At 37.4% G+C, this 22982-nt stretch overlaps 1 protein-coding gene across 7 annotated transcripts in view; it reads right to left on the minus strand.

Moving 5' to 3' along the window:
• The window catches only part of LOC105482662 (dynein axonemal heavy chain 12), a 234841-nt gene that overhangs the window by 98738 nt on the left and 113121 nt on the right, over positions 1-22982 (minus strand). For all 7 annotated transcript variants that reach the window (XR_011620106.1, XM_011742885.3, XM_011742883.3 and 4 more), the window contains 8 exons: positions 20197-20316; positions 17004-17192; positions 15202-15353; positions 11240-11378; positions 9595-9761; positions 4127-4382; positions 1493-1792; positions 795-973 (listed from right to left, as the gene is read on the minus strand). Coding sequence is in view for 6 of the 7 variants with exons in the window: in XM_011742885.3 (XP_011741187.2) it covers positions 795-973; positions 1493-1792; positions 4127-4382; positions 9595-9761; positions 11240-11378; positions 15202-15353; positions 17004-17192; positions 20197-20316 (1502 nt within the window). In the remaining variant the exon portion in view is untranslated. The remainder of the gene's footprint in view (positions 1-794; positions 974-1492; positions 1793-4126; positions 4383-9594; positions 9762-11239; positions 11379-15201; positions 15354-17003; positions 17193-20196; positions 20317-22982) is intronic.

The following is a 22982-nucleotide window of genomic DNA, read 5'->3' on the forward strand; positions in this document are numbered from 1 at the left end:
TTTCTTATAATAGCAAAAACTAGAAGTCACCTAAAATTTGTCTCAGAAGAATGACTACACTGTGGTACAATTATATAATAGAATGCAATATAGTGGTAAATATTCATTTTTCTTTGACTCTCACAATATGGAATAAACCAACTAGTAGCAGAAGATTATGTCTAGTATTATACCATTTATATGCAGTTTTAAAATATGCAAAATAAGACTGCGTATATGTTTAGGAATACACACATGTATAGTAAAAGTTCTAAGAAACACAAGTTTCAGCCAGGCGCAGTGGTTCATGTCTGTAATCCCAGCACTTTGGGAGGCCAAGGCGGGCAGATCACTTGAGGTCAGGAGTTCGAGACCACCCTGGCCAGCATGGTGAACCCCATATCTACTAAAAATACAAAAACATTAGCTGGGCATGGTGTTGCATGCCTATAGTTCCAGCTACCTGGGAGGCTGAGGTAGGAGAATTGCTTCAACCCAGGAGGCAGAGGTTGCAGTGAGCTGAGATTGTGCTATTGCACTCCAGCCTGGACGACAGAGCAAGACTCAGTCTCCCAAAAAAAAAAAAAAAAAAAAAAGTTTCTTTTCACTGCTACTCTTAGGACACCGGATGCAGTGAGACAGTGTGACTATAACAGGGAACTTCAAATAAATTACTAATATTTTATGTCTTATGCTGGATAATGGGGACAAAGTTATTCACCGTATTTTTCTTTACACCTTTTGGTACATTTTAAACATTTCATAATAACGTTTTACGGGTAGCAATTTCAAGCATCAACATCATATATAGGTACCTAAAAATGACAAGATTCATTCTTGTTTTGTGTGTTTGATTATACTCATCTAAGCACTGGTCCACAACATCACTAAAATGAAGAATATTTGGAATTTCAATATAAACTCTATCATCTCCTTCAAGGTCAGGATTCATATAGTCACCAAACATGAGATTTCTTAAGTCTTCTTCAGTTACCTATGGAAAGGAAATCAACAAATTATAAAACTTAAAACATTTAAAAAATAAATTTAAGAAAATGTATAAAATTTTTGTTTCATCCATGTTATAAAGTAATTTTTTTAAACATTAGGGTAGTAAATAATATACTTACAAAATTAGTACCTGAGATTACATCCTTAGGATATAAAAAGAAAAGTAAGATCTTCTATCATATACGTTTTATTGTTGTTAGGCTACAGAAGTCATGCTGGGTGACTCCCATTTATTGAGTAGTTACTAAGTGATGGTCATCATGTTAAGCACGTTATATCTATTATATCATTTATTCCCTACCACATAAGGTGTTATTCTTTAAATAACTTCTATGTTGCATACTTTCCTATGAAGATAAATCTTCTCAAAACAAACACCTATTTACAAGGAATGCTAAAAAAAAAAGTTCATTAAGAAATGATTTTTTAAAATATAACTTAATTGTAACAATTTATATATTGTACTGCTTTAACTCAATATGTTCTTAATCACTATACTCACAGGTGCATTTTGTTTCCTCAAATGTGAAAAGATACTGTCAAATGATTCTTTAAAATGGTCCTTTATAACAGTTTTAGTTAACTGGAACAGCCATCTTCGATCATCATCATTAATGAGGCGATCGTAAAACACTCGGAGAACCTCATGCACAAACAGACGGATCATAGTGTGTTTGCTCGCCACAGCATCTCTTTCAATGAGTAAACAGCCCCGGATGACACGTGAAAAATCACGCAAGTTGAAAGTATAATGGGATTTTGTGGGAGTGGGTAAAAGATTTTCCACAGATTGTTTATATATCTGAATATGAAAAAAGCAACAAAGTAAAAATAAAATGCTTATAATCAGCAAAGTCATGTAACCAATGGAATGTTACACAAAATATTTTATTTACTCTATCAGATTATAAGGGCTTGGACTGAGCACGGTGGTTCACATCTCTAATCTCAGCACTTTGAGAGGCTGAGCTCGGCAGATCACCTAAGGTCAGGAATTCGAGACCAGCCTGGCCAACATGGCAAAACCCCGTCTCTACTAAAAATACAAAAATTAGCCAGGTGTCGTGGCACATGCCTATAATCCCAGCTACTCAGGAGGCTGAGGCAGGAGAATGGCTTGAACCCAGGAGGTGGAGGTGGATGTTGCAGAGAGCCGAGATCGCGCCATTGCACTCCAGCCTGGGCAACGAAGTGAGACTCTGTCTCAAAAAAAAAAAAAAAAAAGAAAAGAAAAAAGAAAAAAGATCATCCTGGCTTGGAAAATTGCACAGTACTAAGCCTAGCATGGGATATATGTTTATTTTGGCTTATAGCACTCAACCAGGCATTATAAAGCTGAGGGAACTTAACATCTGATTCCATCCAAGCCCACCCAAGTAGAAACCTGTTTCTACTTTTATTTCCCAGTTATTATGGTTATGCCATTTAAAGGTGAATAATCTGAGGTTAAATAGTGAAAAACAAAATCTTTTATAGAAAGTGAAATCAGATAACTCAGCTGAATCATTCCAAAGAAGATGATGAAATAATTTTCTTGTTACTACAATCAACTTCAAAACAAATCAATTTGTTCTCTCTCTTCCCTTCTATCTCTTATTCCCTCACTGCCTTCTTCCTTATATCTAAATTGGCTATAAGGAAATGAAGTATATTTTTACTATGTACTGAATTCACCAAATGAAGTTTAATGTTCTCTTAAAGGCAGGTGAATTAAGCCTTTTATAATATAGTCAAAAAAGGAAAACTAAACAACTTTTTTTTTTTTTTCAGATGGAGTCTTGTTCTGTCGCCAGGCTGGAGTGCGGTGGCACAATCTCGGCTCACTGCAACCTCCGCCTCCCGGGTTCAAGTGATTCTCCTGCCTCAGCCTCCCGAGTGACTGGGACTACAGGTACGCACCACCACACCCAGCTAATTTTTGCATTTTTAGTAGAGATGGGGTTTCACCATGTTGGTCAGGATACTCTCAATCTCTTGACCTCATGATCCACCCACCTTGGCCTCCCAAAGTGCTAGGATTACAGGCATAAGTCACCACGCCTAGCCAACATTTTTTATTTGTATGTGTTCTGTGATTCATCTACCTACTCCAACCTCCACACATGGTAGGCCTACAATGCTTCAAAAACAGAAAAACAGAAAAAAGCCGGGGGTAGGGTGGTGGCAGGGATGCTTTCTGTATCCCCTTCTATCTGACCAACACCCCTGTATTTTCCAGGACATGACTGAAATAGAAATATTATATTTATAAATAAAAGCACTTTTCTGTATCAGAATAAATGTACTATCTCTTCGCTCATAATTTCTTTACTTGAACAGCACACACTTTCCACTGAAACAAGAGGAGAATTTTAGAAGATAAGACTGATGTTCTTGGAAATGGATGGAAGGATTCTAGGGAGCTTTTTGCTTCCTGTTGCAGTGATCACAAAATGAAACTTGCTTTTTCAAGCTTCTAGAAAGTGTAGTTTGGTAAGATCATGACTGACATGCCTTTATATATATTGTTTCCCATTTACCATTAGAGATGAGGCTGGCTCTAGTCTCTGAACAGAGGCAAATAACACATCTGAAATAAGTTAAAAACTGTTCTTTGGCTATATGAGGAGTCTTGTTGTCTGTTTCTACCCTTGTATTTCTCTTTCATAATTATTTTTTCATTGCTACTTATAAATTATATGGTCTAAAAGTAATGTATTCATAAGCTGCTTAAATTTCTTTAAGACAAGCATGAAAAATGGGAGGGAAGACAGAAGAAACTTGACAAATACCAGAGTAGGAACCTAACAGCAAAATACCTGTGATGTGGCAGATACTAGTTTTAGATGTTTTCCTTAAACAACCTTGTGAAATAGGTGTTTTATTCCATTTTAGTCATTAAATAAACAGCCTCTGGAATGTCAAATTACTTGCTCAAAGTCACATAGCTAGGAAATAGCAGTCAAGGCTCAACCCAAGTTAGATTCCCTCATTTCAAATCCTGTGATCTTCCTATTCTCTGGTCTTCTAAACAGTTTCTCTGACACCAAAGACCAAAGCAGATAGTTAAGTGGGAAACAACGCTAAAAAAATAAAATAACGGACAAATGAGGGAAATATGCAATACTAAAACATTTACATTGCATTATTGACTGACCTCCATAGTCCCATTGACTATCTGGTTCCCAATTACAAAGTACTCTGGAGGAAATTCACGAGTTCTCAGGTAGAATGCTACAATAGATGAGAAGATTCGGACCATAGTTTCATCACTAAAAGAATTAATACTGCAGACATTGAAATGTCGAATACAACGGGGAGTAACTGGATTTCTTCCACCACCTGGAGGGCCCATTGCAGCAATCAGCTCTATGTCCACCAGTGTGATTTTACTTGTGTCCTTAAGGTCATACCTTAGAAAGCACACACACAAAAAACTTAGATTATCTGTTATAAAGACAGTAAGATGGAATGAAATATAGATCTCCCAAGAAATTTAATCAGACTTTAGCTTCTCTAAAAGGAATAACTTCAGATAACACTTTGAGTAGGAGAGAATTTTGTTTTAAAGCAGAATTTGGTTTCTCCCCTCAGTGACTGATTCTGTTACCCAGATTCTGGGTATCCAGAACGAATCTTCCCCTTACTTTTCCCTCTCTTTCCTCCTACTCTTCCTTACAGTTTGACTCTCCATTTCTCCTTTCTTATTCCAAATCTAGAAGCATGGATGAGTGATCAATCCTATTTGTAGCCGTTCAAAGATAAGGTTACCATGTATCTCATTTTACCTAGGACAATTCTGGCTTGTGCTTATTGTACTGAAGTAATTATTAATAACACTCCCCTTTTACTGTCAGAAAGGTCACAGTTTGAACACTAAGTTATGTAGTCAAACTGGTTATAGCGATGTCCTGATTTTCTTTTTCTCATCTCAAACTGTATCTTCAGAGTGGATAAGGATGTCTAAATAGGATCTATACATTTTGTTATAGAAAGGGACCCATTAGGGAAAAATGAAATTTCAAGGAAGTTTTAATCAGAAAGAAGTATGAAATGACACAATTTAGTTGGAACCACTCAGAGTAAAAGGTTGCTATTGTCAATAAGCCAGCAAGTCTTTAATACTGAAGCTATTGCACACACAGAGACATACACATACAGAGGCTGGGGGAGGAGTCTGTCTAGCCAGTCCTTAGGCTAAAAGCATGCTAGAAAGTATGAAAATATGGTTTTTGGTAACAACCCTAATAATCATCAATGGAAGACCAGCTAAGTAAATTACAGCAACATCCACATAATATTAAAGCCAATAAAATGAATGAGTAGACAAATATGCACTGATATGGCTATTCAAGATAAATATATAAGTGCAAAATAATTTACAAAACATTGCATGTAATATGAGCCTATTTTTAAACATAAAAATACTTATATAGAAAAAAATCACTGAGGAATAGTGATTATCTCCTGATAAGCACTAACTCAGGAGAGTGACAATCTCCTGAGATAATTGCAGTTATTATCTCAACAGTGGTTATCTCCTGAAAGCAGAATTCCTAGGGCCTATAGTAATAACAAAAATGCATCTGTAAAATATGACTTAGCTTTGAAATTCATCTACCCTTGTCTTGAGATAAAAATCATGGCATACTGAAGAATAGAAAAGTACATTTAAGAGGAGGAAAGGAAGAATTATTAATCCTAATTAAAAGGTGCTGTATCTTGCATGTGAGAAACTAACCATGTCACCATAAAGTGGTGTGGGGAGAATAGAAGGGTTATCCATGAGATTGCTGTCAAATACAGCCATCTCCAAGATATGGTAGGTAGTTCCAAGCAGCCACAGAAAATATACAGTTAAAAACATGGTAGAAAAATAGGGTGCTGATTATAGTTACTTAGGCTGGACACTACCCACAAATTATTGATTTAGGGGAATGGTACTTGGAAGGATGTAACCTGTAAGTTATTTTCAATAATTGAAACTAAGTTGAAAAGTGCAGGCATACCGCATTTTATTTCACTTCACTTCATTAAGCTTCGCAGATACTATGTTTTTTACAAACTGAAAAAGGTTTTTAGAAACCGTGTGTTGAACAGGTCTATAGGCACCATTTTTCCAACAGCATTTGCTTACTTCCAGTCTCTGTGTCACATTTCGGTAATTCTTGCAATATTTCAAACTTTTCCATTATTTTTATATCTAGTATGGTGATCTGTGATCAGTGATCTTTGATGTTACTATTGTAATTGTTTTGGAGCACCATGAATTGCACCTATATAAGAAGAAAAACTTAACAGATAAATATTGTGTGTGTTCTGACTGTTCCACTGGCTGGCTGTTCCCCATCTCTCTCTCTCTTCTCAGACCTTCCTATTCCTTGAGATACAACAATATGGAAGTTAGGCCAATTAATAATCCTCCAGGCCGGGCATGGTGGCTCATACCTGTAATCCCAGTGCTTTAGGAGGCCAAGGCGGTGGATCACTTGAGGTCAGGAGTTCGAAACCAGCCTTGCCAACATGGCAAAACCGTCTCTACTAAAAATACAAAAATTAGCTGGATGTGGTGGTGTGTACCTGTAATCCCAGCTACTTGGGAGGCTAGGGCATGAGAATCACTTGAACCTGGGAGGCGGAGGTTGTAGTGAGCCAAGATCACGCCACTACATTCCAGCCTGAGCGACAGAGCAAGACTTTGTCTCAAATAAAGGCAAAAAAAAAAAAAAAAAAAAAAAAGCCAAAAATCTCCCAGTAAACTAGGAATAAAGGTAACTTCCTCAACTTGGTAAGGAATATCTATAAAAACTCTACAGTTAACACCATACTTAATGGTGAGAATCTCCAAGCTTTCCCACTAAGATCAGGAACAAGGTAAGAATGTTCCCTCTCACCACTTCTTTTCAACATCATAATAAGGGCTAGAAATAAGAAAAAAAAAAAAAAAAGGTATACAGACTGGGAAGAAAGAAATGAAACTGTCCTTGTTTGCAGATAACATGATGATCTATAAAGAAAATCTGAAAGAACTACAAAAAACTTCTGGAACTAATAAGTGATTATACCAAGCTTGTAAAGAGTTACCAGGTAAAAGTCAATCACCTTTTTATATACCAGCAATAAACAAGTGGAATTTGAAATTAAAAGTACAACACCTGGGCCAGGCACAGTGGCTCATGCCTGTAATTCCAGCATTTTGGGAGGCCAAGGAGGTTGGATCACTTGAGGTCAGGAGTTTGAGACCAGCCTAGCCAACATGGTGAAAACCTGTCTCTACTAAAAACACAAAAATTAGTTGGGCATGGTGGCACATGCCTGTAATCCCAGCTACTTGGGAGGCTGAGGCAGGAGAATCTCTTGAACCCAGAGGCAGAGGTTGTAGTGAGCCAAGATCATGCCACTGCATTCCAGCCTGGGTGACACAGTGAGACTCTGTCTCAAAAAAAAAAAAAAAACAAGTACAACACAATTTACATTAGCACCCACCCCCAATGAAATACTTAGGGATATATCTAACAAAATATATAGAAGATCTACATGAGGAAAACTATAAAACCCTGATGAACTAAATCAAAATACTAAATAAAGAGAGGTATTCCATGTTCATGGATAGGAGAACAATATTATGAAGATGACAGACTTTCCAAACTTGACTTGTAGATTCCATGCAATCCCAATCTAAATCCCAGCAAGTTATTTTTTGGATCTTGAGAAACTGATTCTAAAGTTGATATGGAGAGGCAAAAGGCCCAAATTAGTCAACACTATTGAAAGAGAAGAACAAAGTCAGAGGACTGACACTACCCAACTTTAAGGCTTACTATAAAACTACAGCAGTCAAGACAATGTGGTACTGACAGAACAGACAAATAGGTCAGTGGAACAGATTAGAGAGCCCAGAAATAGACCCAATAAATATAGTCAACTGATCTTTGACAAAGGAGCAAAGGCAATATTATGGAGCAAAGATAGTCTTTTCAAGAAATGTTGCTGGGCACAGTGGCTCATACCTGTAATCCCACCTACCCAGGAGGCTAAGGCAGATGGAATGCTCAAAGCTAGAATTTTGAGAACAGCCTCAACAACATAGCAAGACCCCTGTCTTTTAGCAAAAGACAAATACTATTAAACAATTGGACACACACACGCAAAAAATTGACCTATATACAATTTTACCCACCCTTCACAACAATTAACTAAAAATGGATCACAGGCCTACATATTAAATGCAATACTATAAAACTCCTAGGAGATAGCAAAAGTAAACCTAGTTGAACTTGGGTATAGCAATGACTTTTTCAGACACAACACCAACGGACTGGTTGGAAAAACTGGACTTCATTAAAATTAACAACTTCTGCTCTGCCAAAGACAAAGTCAAGAGAATGAGAAGACAGGCCTGACTTGGAGAAAATAATGGCAAATGACACATCTGATAAAGGACTATTATCCAAAATATACAAAGAACTCTTAAAACTAAATGATAATAAAACAAACAACCCAATTTAAAAATGGTCAAAGACCCTAACAGACACCTCACCAAGTAAGATACACAGAGGGCAAATAAACATATTAAAAGATGCTTCTTACCATATGTCAGGGAAATGCAAATTAAAACAATGAAATACCACCACACACTCATTAGAATGGCCAAAATCTAGAACACTGACAATACCAAATGCCAGAGAAGACGTGGAACAACACTAACTCTCATTGATTCCTGATGGGAATGCAAATGGTATGGTTATTTTGGAAGATAGTTTGGTGGTTTGTTACAAAACTAAACATATTCTTACCACATTGTTCAGCAATTGTGTTCCTTGGTATTTACTCAAAGAAGTTGACAACTTATGTCCATGTAAAACCTGTGCACAAATGTTTACAGCAACTTTATTCATAATTGTTGAAAACTTGGAAGCAACCAAGATGTCCTTCAGTAGGTTAATGGATTAATTGTGGTATAACCAGACAATTGAATGTTACTCAGTGCTAAAAAGAAATGAGCTATCAAGCCATGAGAAGATATGAAGGAAACTCAAATGCATATTACTAAACGAAAGAAGCTAATCTGAAAAGGCTATATACTGTATTATTCCAACTATATGACATTCTGAAAATGGCTAAACTATAGAGACAGTAAGATCAATGGATCTCTTACAAAGGGGCTGAAGTTGGGGGAGGAATGAAAAGAGAACAGAGGATCTTTACAGCAGTGAAAATACTCTCTATGATATTATAATGATGGATACATATCATATACATTTCTCCAAACCCATAGCATGTACAACACATAAAGCAAACCCTAAAGTAAACTATGGACTTTGGGTGATTGTGATATAGCAATGTAGGCTTATCAATTGTAACAAATGTGCCAATTTGGTGGGGCTGTTGAGATTGAGGAGACTATGCATGTGTTGGGGGCAGGGAGTATACAGGAAATATCTGTACCTTCCTCTCAATTTAAAACAGTCTTTTTGAAAGATATTAGAAAGCCTTCATGTACAGGAAAATCTGAGCAATCATTCTTTTCCTTAAATATCTCAAAAAATATATTATTTTACTTAAAAAACCTAAAATAAAAACTGAGATATAACTTCAGCATAACTTATCGAATTAAATAGTTACCAATGTCCACAGTCAAAAAATTGTCGTAATAATTCAATAGGAGGTTGAGCTCCATACTTCTCCAATGCAGGCATATTCATATCATCTATAAAAATTATACACTTCTTTCCCATAGGTGGTCCAAAGACTCCTTTGCGTCTTTTATCCAATCTAGCCATGATAATGTTCTAAAATATAAAGGAAGAGTGGTATATTTACCTATAACTGAATTAGGAATTTATTTTCATACTTATGTTAAATCAGTATCAACAAGTACAACAACCTATTTTGCCAGAATCCATGGGATTTTTACCAGTAACAATGACTATTTGCTTAATTTATCAATGATTAACTTAACATAAAATACCATATTTAACATCAGAAAAAAAAAAGTTTAAGTTTCTGTAGGGAAATCATATCAAGCAGCATTATATATAGTGTTTGTTTTTATTTATTCATATTTAGGGTGATACTAAACTTCACAATCAACATCATTCAAACATTTATTGAAATCCTATGCACTCACAATTGTTACACACATATATTTATGTATTATATTTGTATAGTATATGCATGTTTCTACAATATTTCCACAAATGTCACCAAAATTTCTACAATATTTTCCTCATTGGACAAGCAACATATTTTCATTTTTTTCTTCACTGAATAATTTTTCTTTCCAACTTTTATTTTAGGTTCAGGGAGTACACATGCAGGTTATATGGGTAATTGTGTGTTGCGAGGGTTTGGTGTACAGATTATTTCATCACTCAGGTAATAAGCATAGTACCCAATAGGCAGTTTTTCAATCCTCACCCTCCTGCCCGGCTCCACTCTCAAGTAGGCCCCGATTTCTGTTGTTCCCTTCTTTGTGTCCATCTGTACTCAAGAATGTATCTATTAGCTAAAACAAATGTGGATGCTTTCTTATAGTTCTAATGCTTTTGGAACTCACTTGTCCATTGGAAAAATAAACTGAAATTATTTTCATTCAAATAAAGCTCCACAGTAAGTGTTCTAAATTTGTAAGATTTTGAAGCTCAGTGAAGCATATAGACTTAAAACAACAGAAATGAGGCCGGGAGAGAATGGATAGGCATAAATTTAGGAATGGATGATGAAAATGGCAATTAGAAAAGGTTTCATGAAGTAGTTTCACCTTGACACATTTGAAGGCAAAGGGTGGGATGCACTCACGTGGTTCCTGTCACAGGCCCATGGTATGAAAGGTCCAGAGAGCAGCAAATGCCCCTAAGGCCCATCCAGGAGGGTCTTGAGAGAACAATTCAAAGTTCTCTCATTTCTCCCTGGATCTCCCCACCCCCGCCCCGCCCTGTGTGTGTGTGTGTGTGTCTTTTATACTCCTTTCACCAGTTAAGAAATCAATTGTTGCTTCTTCTCAGGCTAAAAAACAGAAACAAAAACAAAAACAAAACAAAAAAAAACCAAACAAACAGGTAATAAAGCTCAATAACCCACTATTAATGTAAAAATGTCCTCTGAAACTTTTCTCATTAATTTCAAAAACTTGTAATTCCTCAAACATTTGAAAGTTTTATTTAAATTCATAGATTTACACAGTTGCTTATTTAATGTACAATTTTAAATACTGAGCAAATAAGACAAAATATTAATGACAGACCCACGTTTCTGTCTTTAAACTAACCTGAACCTGATTGGCACTGGTCCGTGCAGATAAGTTAACATAAAAAGGAAAGTATTTGTCCTTTTCCAAGTGATTCATTAGCTTATCCTTCACATACACAGATTTTCCTGTACCCGTTGGACCCACAAAAAGGAGTGGCCTTAATGAAAACAATGAATATATTATTCAAAATGGAAAAAAGTCAGAATACATTTCTACTAAAGGAGGTGGTAGTTAAAAGCTTACATAAGAATCAAATCATCTTCATTAAAAACTCATTTTTTACCTATAGTTATTATTTCATGAGAGACAGATAAAAGTAATGATTGGCATACATTTTTACATAATGTTGCGGAGACTTTATTTTGTATCTTTTTATTTTATTTTATTTTATTTTTGAGACAGAGTTGCACTTAGTTCCCCAGGCTGGAGTGCAGTGGCGTGATCTTGGGTCACTGCAACCCCCACCTCCCAGGTTCAAGCAATCCCCCTGCCTCAGCCTTCCAAGTAGCTGGGACTATAGGTGTGCACCACCACATCCAGCTAATTTTTGTATTTTTAGTAGAGACGGGTTTCACTCTGTTGGCCAGGCTGGTCTCCAACTCCTGACCTCAAGTAATCCACCTGCCAAAGTGCTGGGATTACAGGCATGAGTCACCATGCCTGATCTATTTTTATTTTTTGAGATAAAGTCTCACTCTGTGGCACAATCATAGCTCACTGCAGCCTCAAACTTCTGGGCTCGAGTGATCCTCCTGCCTCGGCTTCCCAAGTAGCTAGTACTATAGGTGGCATGTCACCACACCAGGCTAATTTTTTTTTTTTAACTTTTAATGTTTTGAAGAGACAGGGCCTGGCTATGTTGCCCATGCTGGTCTCAAACTCTTGGCCTCAAGTGATCCTCTCATCCCAGTCTCCCAAAGCACTGGGATTACAGACAGGAGCCACTGGGCCTGGCCTTGTGGCTACTATTAAAGTTTATTACTTTAATAGTAATAAACTCTTATTTGAATAGATGTAATGTCACTTATACAAAACACTTACGAAACAAGTAATAATATGCTTAACTTTTCAGAGCAGAAAGTCAAAATCTGTCTCTTCAGAAAAGAGCTGTATTTGTCCTTTTACTGTAGAGACATGGGGGCAGCATGTGAATAACAAGGGGATGACAGTAAGACAGCTGTAAGCTGTTTCCCAGTGATCTCAATAGCCAAAGGTTTTGTGAGAGATGGAATGACAGTGAATTCTAAAGCTAACAGTTATGTATATGTATACTGTTAATAGCATTTTTAAATGAATTCAATTACTAACTGAAAATATTTGTCTAAAAGCAAACACTAAGGAATTCCCCATTCAGTGAGGCTTCAAGCAAGGTTTCCCATTCTTAAGTGATCACAACTAATTTTAAGGGGAAAAGTAGTCATATGAGTTTATGTTCACAAAACTCTGGACAATCCCAGTTTGAGAAATGCTGCATTAAAAATAAAATACTATCATTTTGAGTGATAACTTGTTAATACACAATACATAAAGACAAACACAGGCCGGGCACGGTGGCTCATGCCTGTAATCACAGCACTTCGGGAGGCTGAGGCAGGCAGATTACCTGAGGTCAGGAGTTCGAGACCAGCCTGACCAACAATGGAGAAACCCCATTTCTATTAAAAATACAAAATCAACCAGGCATGGTGGCAAATGCCTGTAATCCCAGCTACTTGGGAGGCTGAGGCAGGAGAATCACTTGAACCTGGGAGGCAGAGGTTACGGGGAGCTGAGATTGTGCCATTGCACTCCGGCCTGGGCAATAAGAGTGAAACTCTGTCTAACAAAAAAAAAAAAAAAAAAAAAAGACAAACAGAAAGGCACTGAAACTGAGTAGTAGCCATATTCAGTTCTAAGGGGTCATCTAAGTGAGCCAAACTATGCCAGTATTAATTTTGAAAATTGTTACTGAAATATGATCACAAAATTAAAGTTCTTTTAGAACTAGAGTGACCCCTGAGAATTCATCTACATGTTCCAGTCTAACACTAGCTCTATGAAAATCTATTTATTAAAATAATACTAATAAATTTCTGTTCTTAACTTGGGGTCCATGAACCAACTAAAAACATTCGTAGAATTCAGAGAATCTGTGAACTTGAATGACAAAAAATTTATACCTTTACTTTTGCTATCCTGTAACTAAAATGTAGCAATTGTATGAGTAGTACCTGTGTCTTTGTCACCAGTAGAAATCATAGCTATTATCCTACACATTACAATTCTTACAGTATCTCAAAAATATCACTCATGCCCATTCCTTCTTCAAAGGTATTATAGTCATCAGATCCACTGACAGATCTTGTTATTTAATGTGTTGATAAACATATATATTTACTACTACAGCCCAAATATGTTCAATATTTTAATAAATGTATTTCAATACAAAAAGAAAAAAAACAGGCTGGGCACAGTGGCTCAAGCCTGTAATCCCAGCACTTTGGGAGGCCAAGGTGGGTGGATCACTTGAGGCCAGGAGTTCAAGACCAGCCTGGCCAACATGGTGAACCTCCGACTCTACTTTTTGTATTTTTAATACAAAAAATTAGCCGGGCGTGGTGGCAGGTGCCTGTAATCCCAGCTACTCCGGAAGCTGAGGTAGGAGAAGTATTTGAACCCAGGAGGCAGAGGTTGCAGTGAGCAGAGATCACGCCACTGCATTCCAGCCTGGGAGACAGAGTGCAAGTGACTCTGTCTTAAATAAATAATAAATAAATAAATAAATAAATAAATAAATGTATATATATGGTTTACTTTATAATTCTATTTGTACTTATTTATTTAAAAGTATTATTCTGACAAATGGTTCTTGGCACAAAAGAACTGTATTGCCAGGCACGGTGGCTGACACCTGTAATCCTAGCACTTTGAGAGGCTGAAGCGGGTGGTTTGCTTGAGCTCAGGTGTTCAAGATGAGTCTGGGCAACCTGTCTCTACCAAAAAAAAAAAAAAAAAAAAAAAAAAAAAAAAAGCCAGGCATAGTGGTGCATGCTTATAGTCCCAGCTACTTGAGAGGCTGAGGTGGGAGGATCGCTAGAGCCTAGGAAGTCAAGACTGCAGTGAGCCGTGATTGCACCTCTGTACTCCCGACTGGGTGATAGAGTGAGACCCTGTCTAAAAAAAAAAAAAAAAAAAAGAACTGCTATACTAGAAATGTCACAGAATTGGCAACTGTCTTCCTTGCTTAGCTTCTAAATGCAGAAATGCAACTACGGACACAAAGTAGGGGTAAACTAATTTTCCCTCATAAGCTATTTTTCCTTTTTTTAAAAAAAACAAGGTAAAATTGGTTACAGAATGCATTCAGAAACAGGTTCTTTATCAAAAAATGACATTTATGATTACATAAACTTGTTTAGTTTAAATAGTATGAATTATAAATTATGCCTTGTGTTTTAAAAGAAAAGTAACTATTAAATGTTATTAAGAAAGTCGGTATGGATATGCAAACAGTACATATCTAGGCTTTTGATCAGCTTCATGTGTCTTTATTTTTGATGGACTCTTCTGAGTTTTTAATATTCATCTTAAGTTATAGAATCCAGAACTAGCATAGAACATACATGAAAATGCTAAATGTAATAGGAGAACGTGGATCATGGTTACTTTGATGTCTCAGGAGTACACTGAATCTTTAAGTAGACTGCATACCTTTTTAACAGTAACACTACAGCAGACTTTCAGTGTGCTGTTACAAATCAAAAATGTAAGGTGACTTATGAGGCAGCAAGGTATGATGGCAAGGGCTTTGGAGTGGGCAATGGGAAATGTGCATTCCAGGTTTGCCAATAGCAACAGATGTCACTTTCAACATGTCAACAAGTCCCCCAGGATTTCAGTTATCTGAAAAAGGATGATCTTAAATACTTCAAAATTTGCCATAATCCTATTAAAATGGTACTTTTACATTCAAAATGCTTGTTTATAGCAGAGTTCCTTACTTTGCATAGGTAATACTCAAATCCATTAGAAACGTATATCTAATTGTGTCCATCGTAGGGACTATGATGTCTTGAATCTTGATTTGTTTATCTCCTAAATTAGTATTTTTAATTAATTCATTCCAATGGACCCAGCGACCTTTGTTTTTCAACTACAAGAAAATATAAGTTTTAAAGTATTAAAACCATGTACTTGCCGTATCTGAAAGGCTCTTTTCAACACTTATACTATTAAATTAGCTTTTAAAAACTTTAGTCGTCCCCCTTTTAATGAAATATTATATTCATATAAAAGAACACATATAGCATATTTTAAGTCCTAAGCAGATTAATAAAATAAGCATTCATGAAAACACCACTCAATTTAAAAAATACATATTTTCAATTTTCCTTTTTAATAACCTGAAAAACATAATATAACTTTTATTATCACATATTCAACATATCTAACATTTCAGATACTTTTGCCTTTATGTCTCCTTAACACTCCAATATTCCCCAAATGCCTTCAAGATGTCCTTCTGCATACATCAAGTATTTATTTGAAAGCCACTCTAATGTACCTCAAGTCACAATTTCCTGGATTTTGGCTTTACCTTTTATATTTTAAAATAAATGGGCAATAATCTAACTAAAAATAAAATATCACATAAAACCACTGTATTTGTTTCTCTAACATTATTCTCTTTGGCATTTTGATCCAGACTGAAACAACCAGGATATATATCAGCATAGTTGTATTAATTGTTATGATACCGAAATTCTTCTGAATCACTGGCTAAATAACTGCTGTCCTGACACCTCTGAGTGTCTCCCAATCTTCACTCCACCCCCAACCATTATCTTCTTCTCCAGGTTGTTTTGACCCCTCCCTGGAGACCCCCAGCCCTTCCACTATTAAGTAAAAAAACTTTTAATACCTGCCAAAGTAGCCCCCTAGGACCCTATTTCAGAGCTGTGGCTGGAATCCCAAAATCTTTTCCTATTTTTGAGCAAATTGTACATGTATGTTATATGTTTGAATTATGGTAACTGTAAGTTTGGGTGAATGTTTCTTTAGGAATTCATATTTGTATTTTTTTAAGTTTTAGCTTTTATTTTTATCAACATCATATATGTACAGATTTTACAGTCAAAAGATGTATAAGGTTAAGAAAAACAGCATTTCCCTACTGTCACTTTCCCCTTCCTAGAGACCTTTACCTTCTCTAAGCTGGATAGTTTGGTATTTATTTTCGATTCTTAAAGAATATTCTTGTGTTACCACCTCTTTTTCACTTTTATTGACTTCCTGCTATGGCTAATGAGGATGAAACTCTCTTTCTGGCCATATTCTTAAAATTCTGTGTTAGTATGGTTTTGGGGAAAGGGTCCTGCGCTATCAGGAGAACTTGTGTCAAGTTCTGGCTCTGCTAGTCACTAACCTTTTTAGGTTTACTTCCTTATCATAAAACTTGAGATTTAGATGAAATTACAACTAATGCTCTATCTAGATCTTATGGAGAATGAAATAAAATTTGTGTGAATCAAATAATTATTCAAATACTTGCTGTTTAAAAAATGCTTTGGGGACTTATTTAATAAAATTGAAAAATAAATTTAATTTAAATATGAAATTATAAAAATTTTATTAAAGCAAATTTATTTATACAGCCAACAAGTTATGGAAGGTGAAACTAAAAAGAAGGGAGCTTAAAAAGCTCACCACAGGAGTCAAAATAACTCTAGGATGGAAACCCAGGAGCTTTGTCTGCTGATCCAAGCCTTTGTGTTTTATCTTACCATACCAAGCTACATCATACCTCATACATGTAGTCATAGACCAGGCCTTTTTCATCAAATGGGCATTCCCATTTACCCACAGAATCTGGCACTGGGTTTTCTTCATCTTTTCCCAGTATGATTAATCGTATGAAAGCATCAAAAACACGACGGCCATCTGTATCACAACTTCCTCCAATCGACCAAATCAAAGAGAATATAAAGCAAGCCTGTTGGTGGAGAAAAATGTTAACTTATAGCAATTATTTTAAAAGGCATTTTAGAAGAAATGTAACCAAAATTCAATATATTAGGATGTGCTCAACCTACTTGAACAAGGTCATAAATGTAAATAAAGTGGAATGGAGCACCGCTAAGCCACATAATAATTTCTCTGGCAATTTTTATCAAAATACATGTCTTTCTTTCTTTTTTTTTTGAGACAGGGTCTCACTCTGGTTGCCCAGGCTGGAGAACAGGGGCACCATCTCAACTCACTGCAACCTCAACCTCCCCAGTTCAGGTGATTCTTGTGTCTCAGCCTCCCAAGTAGCTGGGACTACAGACATACACCACAAAGCCTGACTAATTTTTTGTTTTGTTCTTTAAGTAGAGATGGGGTTTTGCTATGTTACTCAGGCTGGTCTTGAACTCTTAGACTCGGCAATCCACCCACCTCAGCCTCCTAGAGTGCTAAGATTACAGGCATAAGTTACCATGCCTGGCCCAATATCTATTTAAAAAAAAATTTTTTTTTTCTATTTTGAGATGGAGTCTCACTCTCTCACCCAAGCTGGAGTGCAGTGGTGCGATCTCAGCTCACTGCAACCTCTGCTTCCCAGGTTCAAGCTATTCTCCTACCTCAGCCTCCCAAGTAGCTGGGACTACAGGCGCCCACGACCATGGGGTTTCACCATGTTAGCGAGGATAGTCTCGATCTCCTAACCTCGTGATCCACCCACCTTGGCCTCCCAAAGTGCTGGGATTACAGGTGTGAGACACTGCGCCCAGCCTCTATCAAAATTTTAATGCCCATACTGGCGGGGTAGAGTGGTTCACACCTATAAACCCAAAGCTTTGGAAGGTAAAAGGATTGCTTAAGGCCAGGAATTTGAGACCAGCCTGGGGAACATAGTAAGACCCCATCTCTACAAAATATTTTTAAACATAAAAATAAATAAATAAAATGTCCTTCCCAAATAACCTAGGAATTTCTCTTGTGGGAGTTTATACTCAAATATATTTCCACCTGTGAAAATGATACATGTACAAGAATATTCACTGCAGCACTATTTGTAATAGCAAAAGATCAAAAGCAACCCAAATTGTTCTTCAACAATGGTCTGCTTAATTGGATTCTAATACACTGAAATACACACAGCTGTTAAAAAAGAAGGTCACTCTATAAGCACTAATATGAAAATGACATATTACAATGGAGAAATGATGCAAATCAGTACATAATGTATGCTAATGTATTTTTAAATGTATACATGTAAAAGAGTGTGTGCATAAAATACTTCTAGAATTCTATATAGGGCACTGGTAATATTAGCTGCCTTCAGTGCGGCTGGGGGACTGCTATGGAAAAGTGGGGAAAACCCACTTTTGCCTTTTGAATTGTACTCTATCTAGGTACATGCCTTATCTAGTCCAAAAGTAAATATATATTCAGAGAAAAATTTCACCTAGGTATCAATCTATATAACTCTCTTGAAGTGATTCTGAACCACTTAAAACATTTAGGTTTTAGGTTTACCAACAGAATAAAATGTTCAGGAAAAATGAAACTTGAAGGTTATACAGGTAAACTATTCCCGTGATACTTTTTTTTTTTTTTTTTTTTTTTTTTTTGAGATGGAGTCTCGCTCTGTCTCCCGGGCTGGAGTTGCAGTGGCCGGATCTCAGCTCACTGCAAGCTCCGCCTCCCGGGTTCACGCCATTCTCCTGCCTCAGCCTCCCGAGTAGCTGGGACTACAGGCGCCGCCACCTCGCCCGGCTAGTTTTTGTATTTTTTAGTAGAGACGGGGTTTCACCATGTTCACCAGGATGGTCTCGATCTCCTGACCTCGTGATCCACCCGTCTCGGCCTCCCAAAGTGCTGGGATTACAGGCTTGAGCCACCGCGCCCGGCCCCCGTGATACTTTTATAAACGGTAACACTGACAGATATGGAAGAAAGCTAAAACACTAGTTTTGGGATTACAGGCATGAGCCACATCACCCGGCCTACTCCTGGTCTTTCATAGCTAGCTTTTACGTTGTCTACATGCTGGTTTAACATTAATTAATTAATAAAATTAATTCACCTAATGTCCAAATTTGTTTAATATTACATCATCTCATTGTTGATAAAATTGTAATCTTTCATAAATAATAGGATAGTTGGCTGGGCGTGGTGGCTCACGCCTGTAATCCTGGCACTTTGGGAGACCGAGGTGGGCAGATCACCTGAGGTCAGGAGTTTGAAACCAGCCTGGCCAACATGGTGAAACCCCATCTCTACTAAAGATTAAAAAAATTAGCACGGCTTGGTGGCATGTGCCTGTAATTCCAGCTTACTCAGGAAGCTGGGGCAGGAGAATCGCTTGAACTCAGGAGGCAGAGGATGCAGTGAGCCGAGATCACATCACTGCACTCCAGCCTGGGCAACAGGGCAAGATTCCGTCTCAAACAACAAAACAATAAAAACAAACAAACAGGATAGTTGCCAGGCGCAGTGGCTCACACTAGTAATACCAGCACTTTGGGAGGCCAAGGCAGTTGGATCACGAGGTCAGGAGTTCAAGACCAGCCTGGCCAAGATGGTGAAACTCCGTGTCTTCTAAAAATACAAAAATTAGCCAGGCACAGTGGCAGGCACCTGTAATCTCAGCTACTTGGGAGGCTGAGGCAGGAGAACCACTTGAACCTTGGGGAGAAAGGCGGAGGTTACAGTGAGCTGAGATCACACCACTGCATTCCAACCTAGGTGAGAGTGAGATTCTGCTGTCTTAAAAAAAAAAAAAAAAAAAAAGGATAGTTTTGGCTCCTTCTGACATTTTAATTTCTTTAAAGTGCTTTTTAATATCAGAATACCAGGTGTCAGGGCAACTTTAGTGTCTCAAGCTATTCTTTTAATACTCACCAAAAAAACCAGCTTTGGATCTTATCATGTTTTTCTCAATAGAAACATCATGTACCAGAAGCATAATTTATTCTGTAATTTAAAACTACATAAAGTATAAAACCAACCATAATCCAAACACGAATGTGCTTGCTAGTAGGATCATTTTCTACCACATTACAAAGTAGCACTTCAAAGAGGCGTGTGAGAGATACAACCACATTGCTATTGCTGGTAGGAATCAGTTCCTGCAAGGTGAAAATAAGATAACTTTCTTAATTTTCATCTTATTTAGAAAATAAGAAGATAAACATTTTATTTTTAAAAACTGATAAAGGCATACATGGTTTTAATAAGGTCTTTTTTTTTTTTTTTTTTTTGAGATGGGGTCTTACTCTGTCACCCAGGCTGGAGTCCAGTTGCACAATCATAGCTCACTGCAGCCTCCAACTCCTGGGCTTAAGGGATCCTCCTACCTCAGCCTCCTAAGTAGTTAGGACTATAGGTGCACACCACCAGGCTAATTTTTTTTTTTTTTTTTTAGATAGGGTCTCACTCTGTTACCCAGGCTAGAGTACAGTGGTGTGATCACAGCTCAGTGCAGCCTCAACCTCCTGGACTCAGGCAATCCTCCTGCCTCAGCCTCCCAAAGTGCTGGGATGACAGGCATGAGCCACCACACCTAGCCTCATAAGGTCTTTATAATATTTAAACTTAAAAACTTTAAGTAGGCATGATAAAACATTTCTAAAATATTTTAGTTTCCCATATTACATTATACAATTATACATAACTGTACAGTTGCACATAACATATTCTAAATTCTCTGATAAATGAAAACTAGCTACTGTAAGAGAATAAACAATGTTCTAAGGAACAATAACAATGTTCTAAGTCTCTAAGAGCCATTCATTCATTTATTTATTCAACAAACATTTATGAAAAACACACTATACCTATGTGGCAAGCTAAGAGATATGGAAATAAAAGATAGAATCCCTAAAAATGGGTGATATTAAAATTAAATAGACAAAAATAATATAATAATGATTGACAGAGAAAGTCTCAGGGTAGGAGGAAGCTACTAGAGTGCTTGGGATAAACAATTGTAGGAGTACAAAAAGAGGAAAACGGGAGAGAGATACATCAACGAGGGCTTCCTGGAGGAAGTAATAATAGCTGAGCCGAATTTAGAAGGAAAATGTAAGTTTGCCAGGTGAACAAGGGAAGGATATTCAAAGCAGGGGAATGTATACAAAGAAATGGAGATGTGAGCAGACACAGATTATTAAGGGGATTCTGTAGATTATGAAAATAGGGTATGAAGGAGGAATGCCCCAAAAATAGGCTTGAGAAATAGACAAGAGTCAGATCCTAAAAGGTTTTTATATGCTGTTTTCAGGACTTAATTACAAGAGGAAGACAGTTCCAACGGAGGATTTTAAATAAAGGAATAGACAGAAAGGATTTGTGTTTTGGAAACTTCATTCTGTAGCAGGATGTAGACTGGACCAGAGCAGCTCTGTTGTACTGATTCAGGTAGGAAGTGATGATGGTCAGAACTGGGATACTATAATGGGAAGGGTGGGGCGAGGAGGTGGCCACAGAAACATGGATGGAAAGAAGACAGGTATAAACATTATCAAGAAGGGAAAATCAATAGATCCTGGAGCCTGGGCCAAGTGGCTCATGCCTGTAATTCCAGCACTTTGGGAGGCTGAGGTTGGCAGAATGCTTGAGGCCAGGAGTTCAAGACCAGCCTGGCCAATGCAGCAAAACCTCATCTCTACAAAAAAATACAAAAATTAGCCAGGTGTGGTGGTGTGCACCTGTAATTGTGCCTGCAATCCCAGTTATCTGGGAGGCTCAGGCACGAGAATCACATGAATCTGAAAGGTGGAGGAAAGGTGGAGTGCCACTGCACTCCAGCCTGGGAGACAAAGACTCTATCTCAAAAAAAAAAAAGTGGCTCACACCTGTAATCCCAGCACTTTGGGAGGCCAAGGTGGGCGGATCACGAGGTCAGGCGATCGAGACCATCCTGGCTAACACGGTGAAACCCTGTCTCTACTAAAAATACAAAAAATTAGCCGGGCATGGTGGCGGGCACCTGTAGTCCCAGCTACTCGGGAGGCTGAGGCAGGAGAATGGCGTGAACCCGGGAGGCGGAGCTTGCAGTGAGCCAAGATCGTGCCACTGCACTCCAGCCTGGGTGACAGAGCGAGATTCAGTCTCAAAAAAAAAAAAAAAAGTCTGGGGACTGACTGGATGAGAATGAACTATGAGAAGAAAATCCATTACTCATTATGTGGAAAGGTGAAGCCTATTTTGTATTATTTACAACATATAGCATTAGAGCTTTAAAACTGCAAGGAACTTTGTCTATTTTCTCTATGAAGACACTATACAGACTCTTCATAAAGTGGAATTGTTCATTTTTTCTTTTAAATGGCACTTTTTTCTATCCCTAAAACAACAGTTTAGGATAAAACCGAGTATCTCTTTTCCCCTCTCTATATCAATATATTTATTTACATGTAAGAAGCTAATATGTGTGTGTGTGTGTGTGTAGGTGATGGTAGTAGTGGTTGAACAATGGTCCCCAAAAAGATATTTCCATGTTCTAATCTGAGGAACCTATAAATGTGATCTTATATGGAAAAAGGTCTCCGAAGAAGCAATTAAGTTAAAAATCTCAGGAGGAAGACATCATTCTGGATTATCTGGTGGGTGCTACATCTAAGTCCTTATAAGTGTCACATGGAGAAGAGACATGTGAAGTAGAAAGCCGTGTGAAGATTGGCCAGGTGCAATTGCTCATGCCTGTAATCCCGGAATTTTGGGAGGCCGAGGTGGGTGGATCAACTGAAGTCAGGAGTTCAAGACCAGCCTGGCCAACATGGAGAAATCCTGT

This window comes from Macaca nemestrina, chromosome 2 (genome assembly GCF_043159975.1).
Source record: "Macaca nemestrina isolate mMacNem1 chromosome 2, mMacNem.hap1, whole genome shotgun sequence".
NCBI lineage: Eukaryota > Metazoa > Chordata > Mammalia > Primates > Cercopithecidae > Macaca > Macaca nemestrina.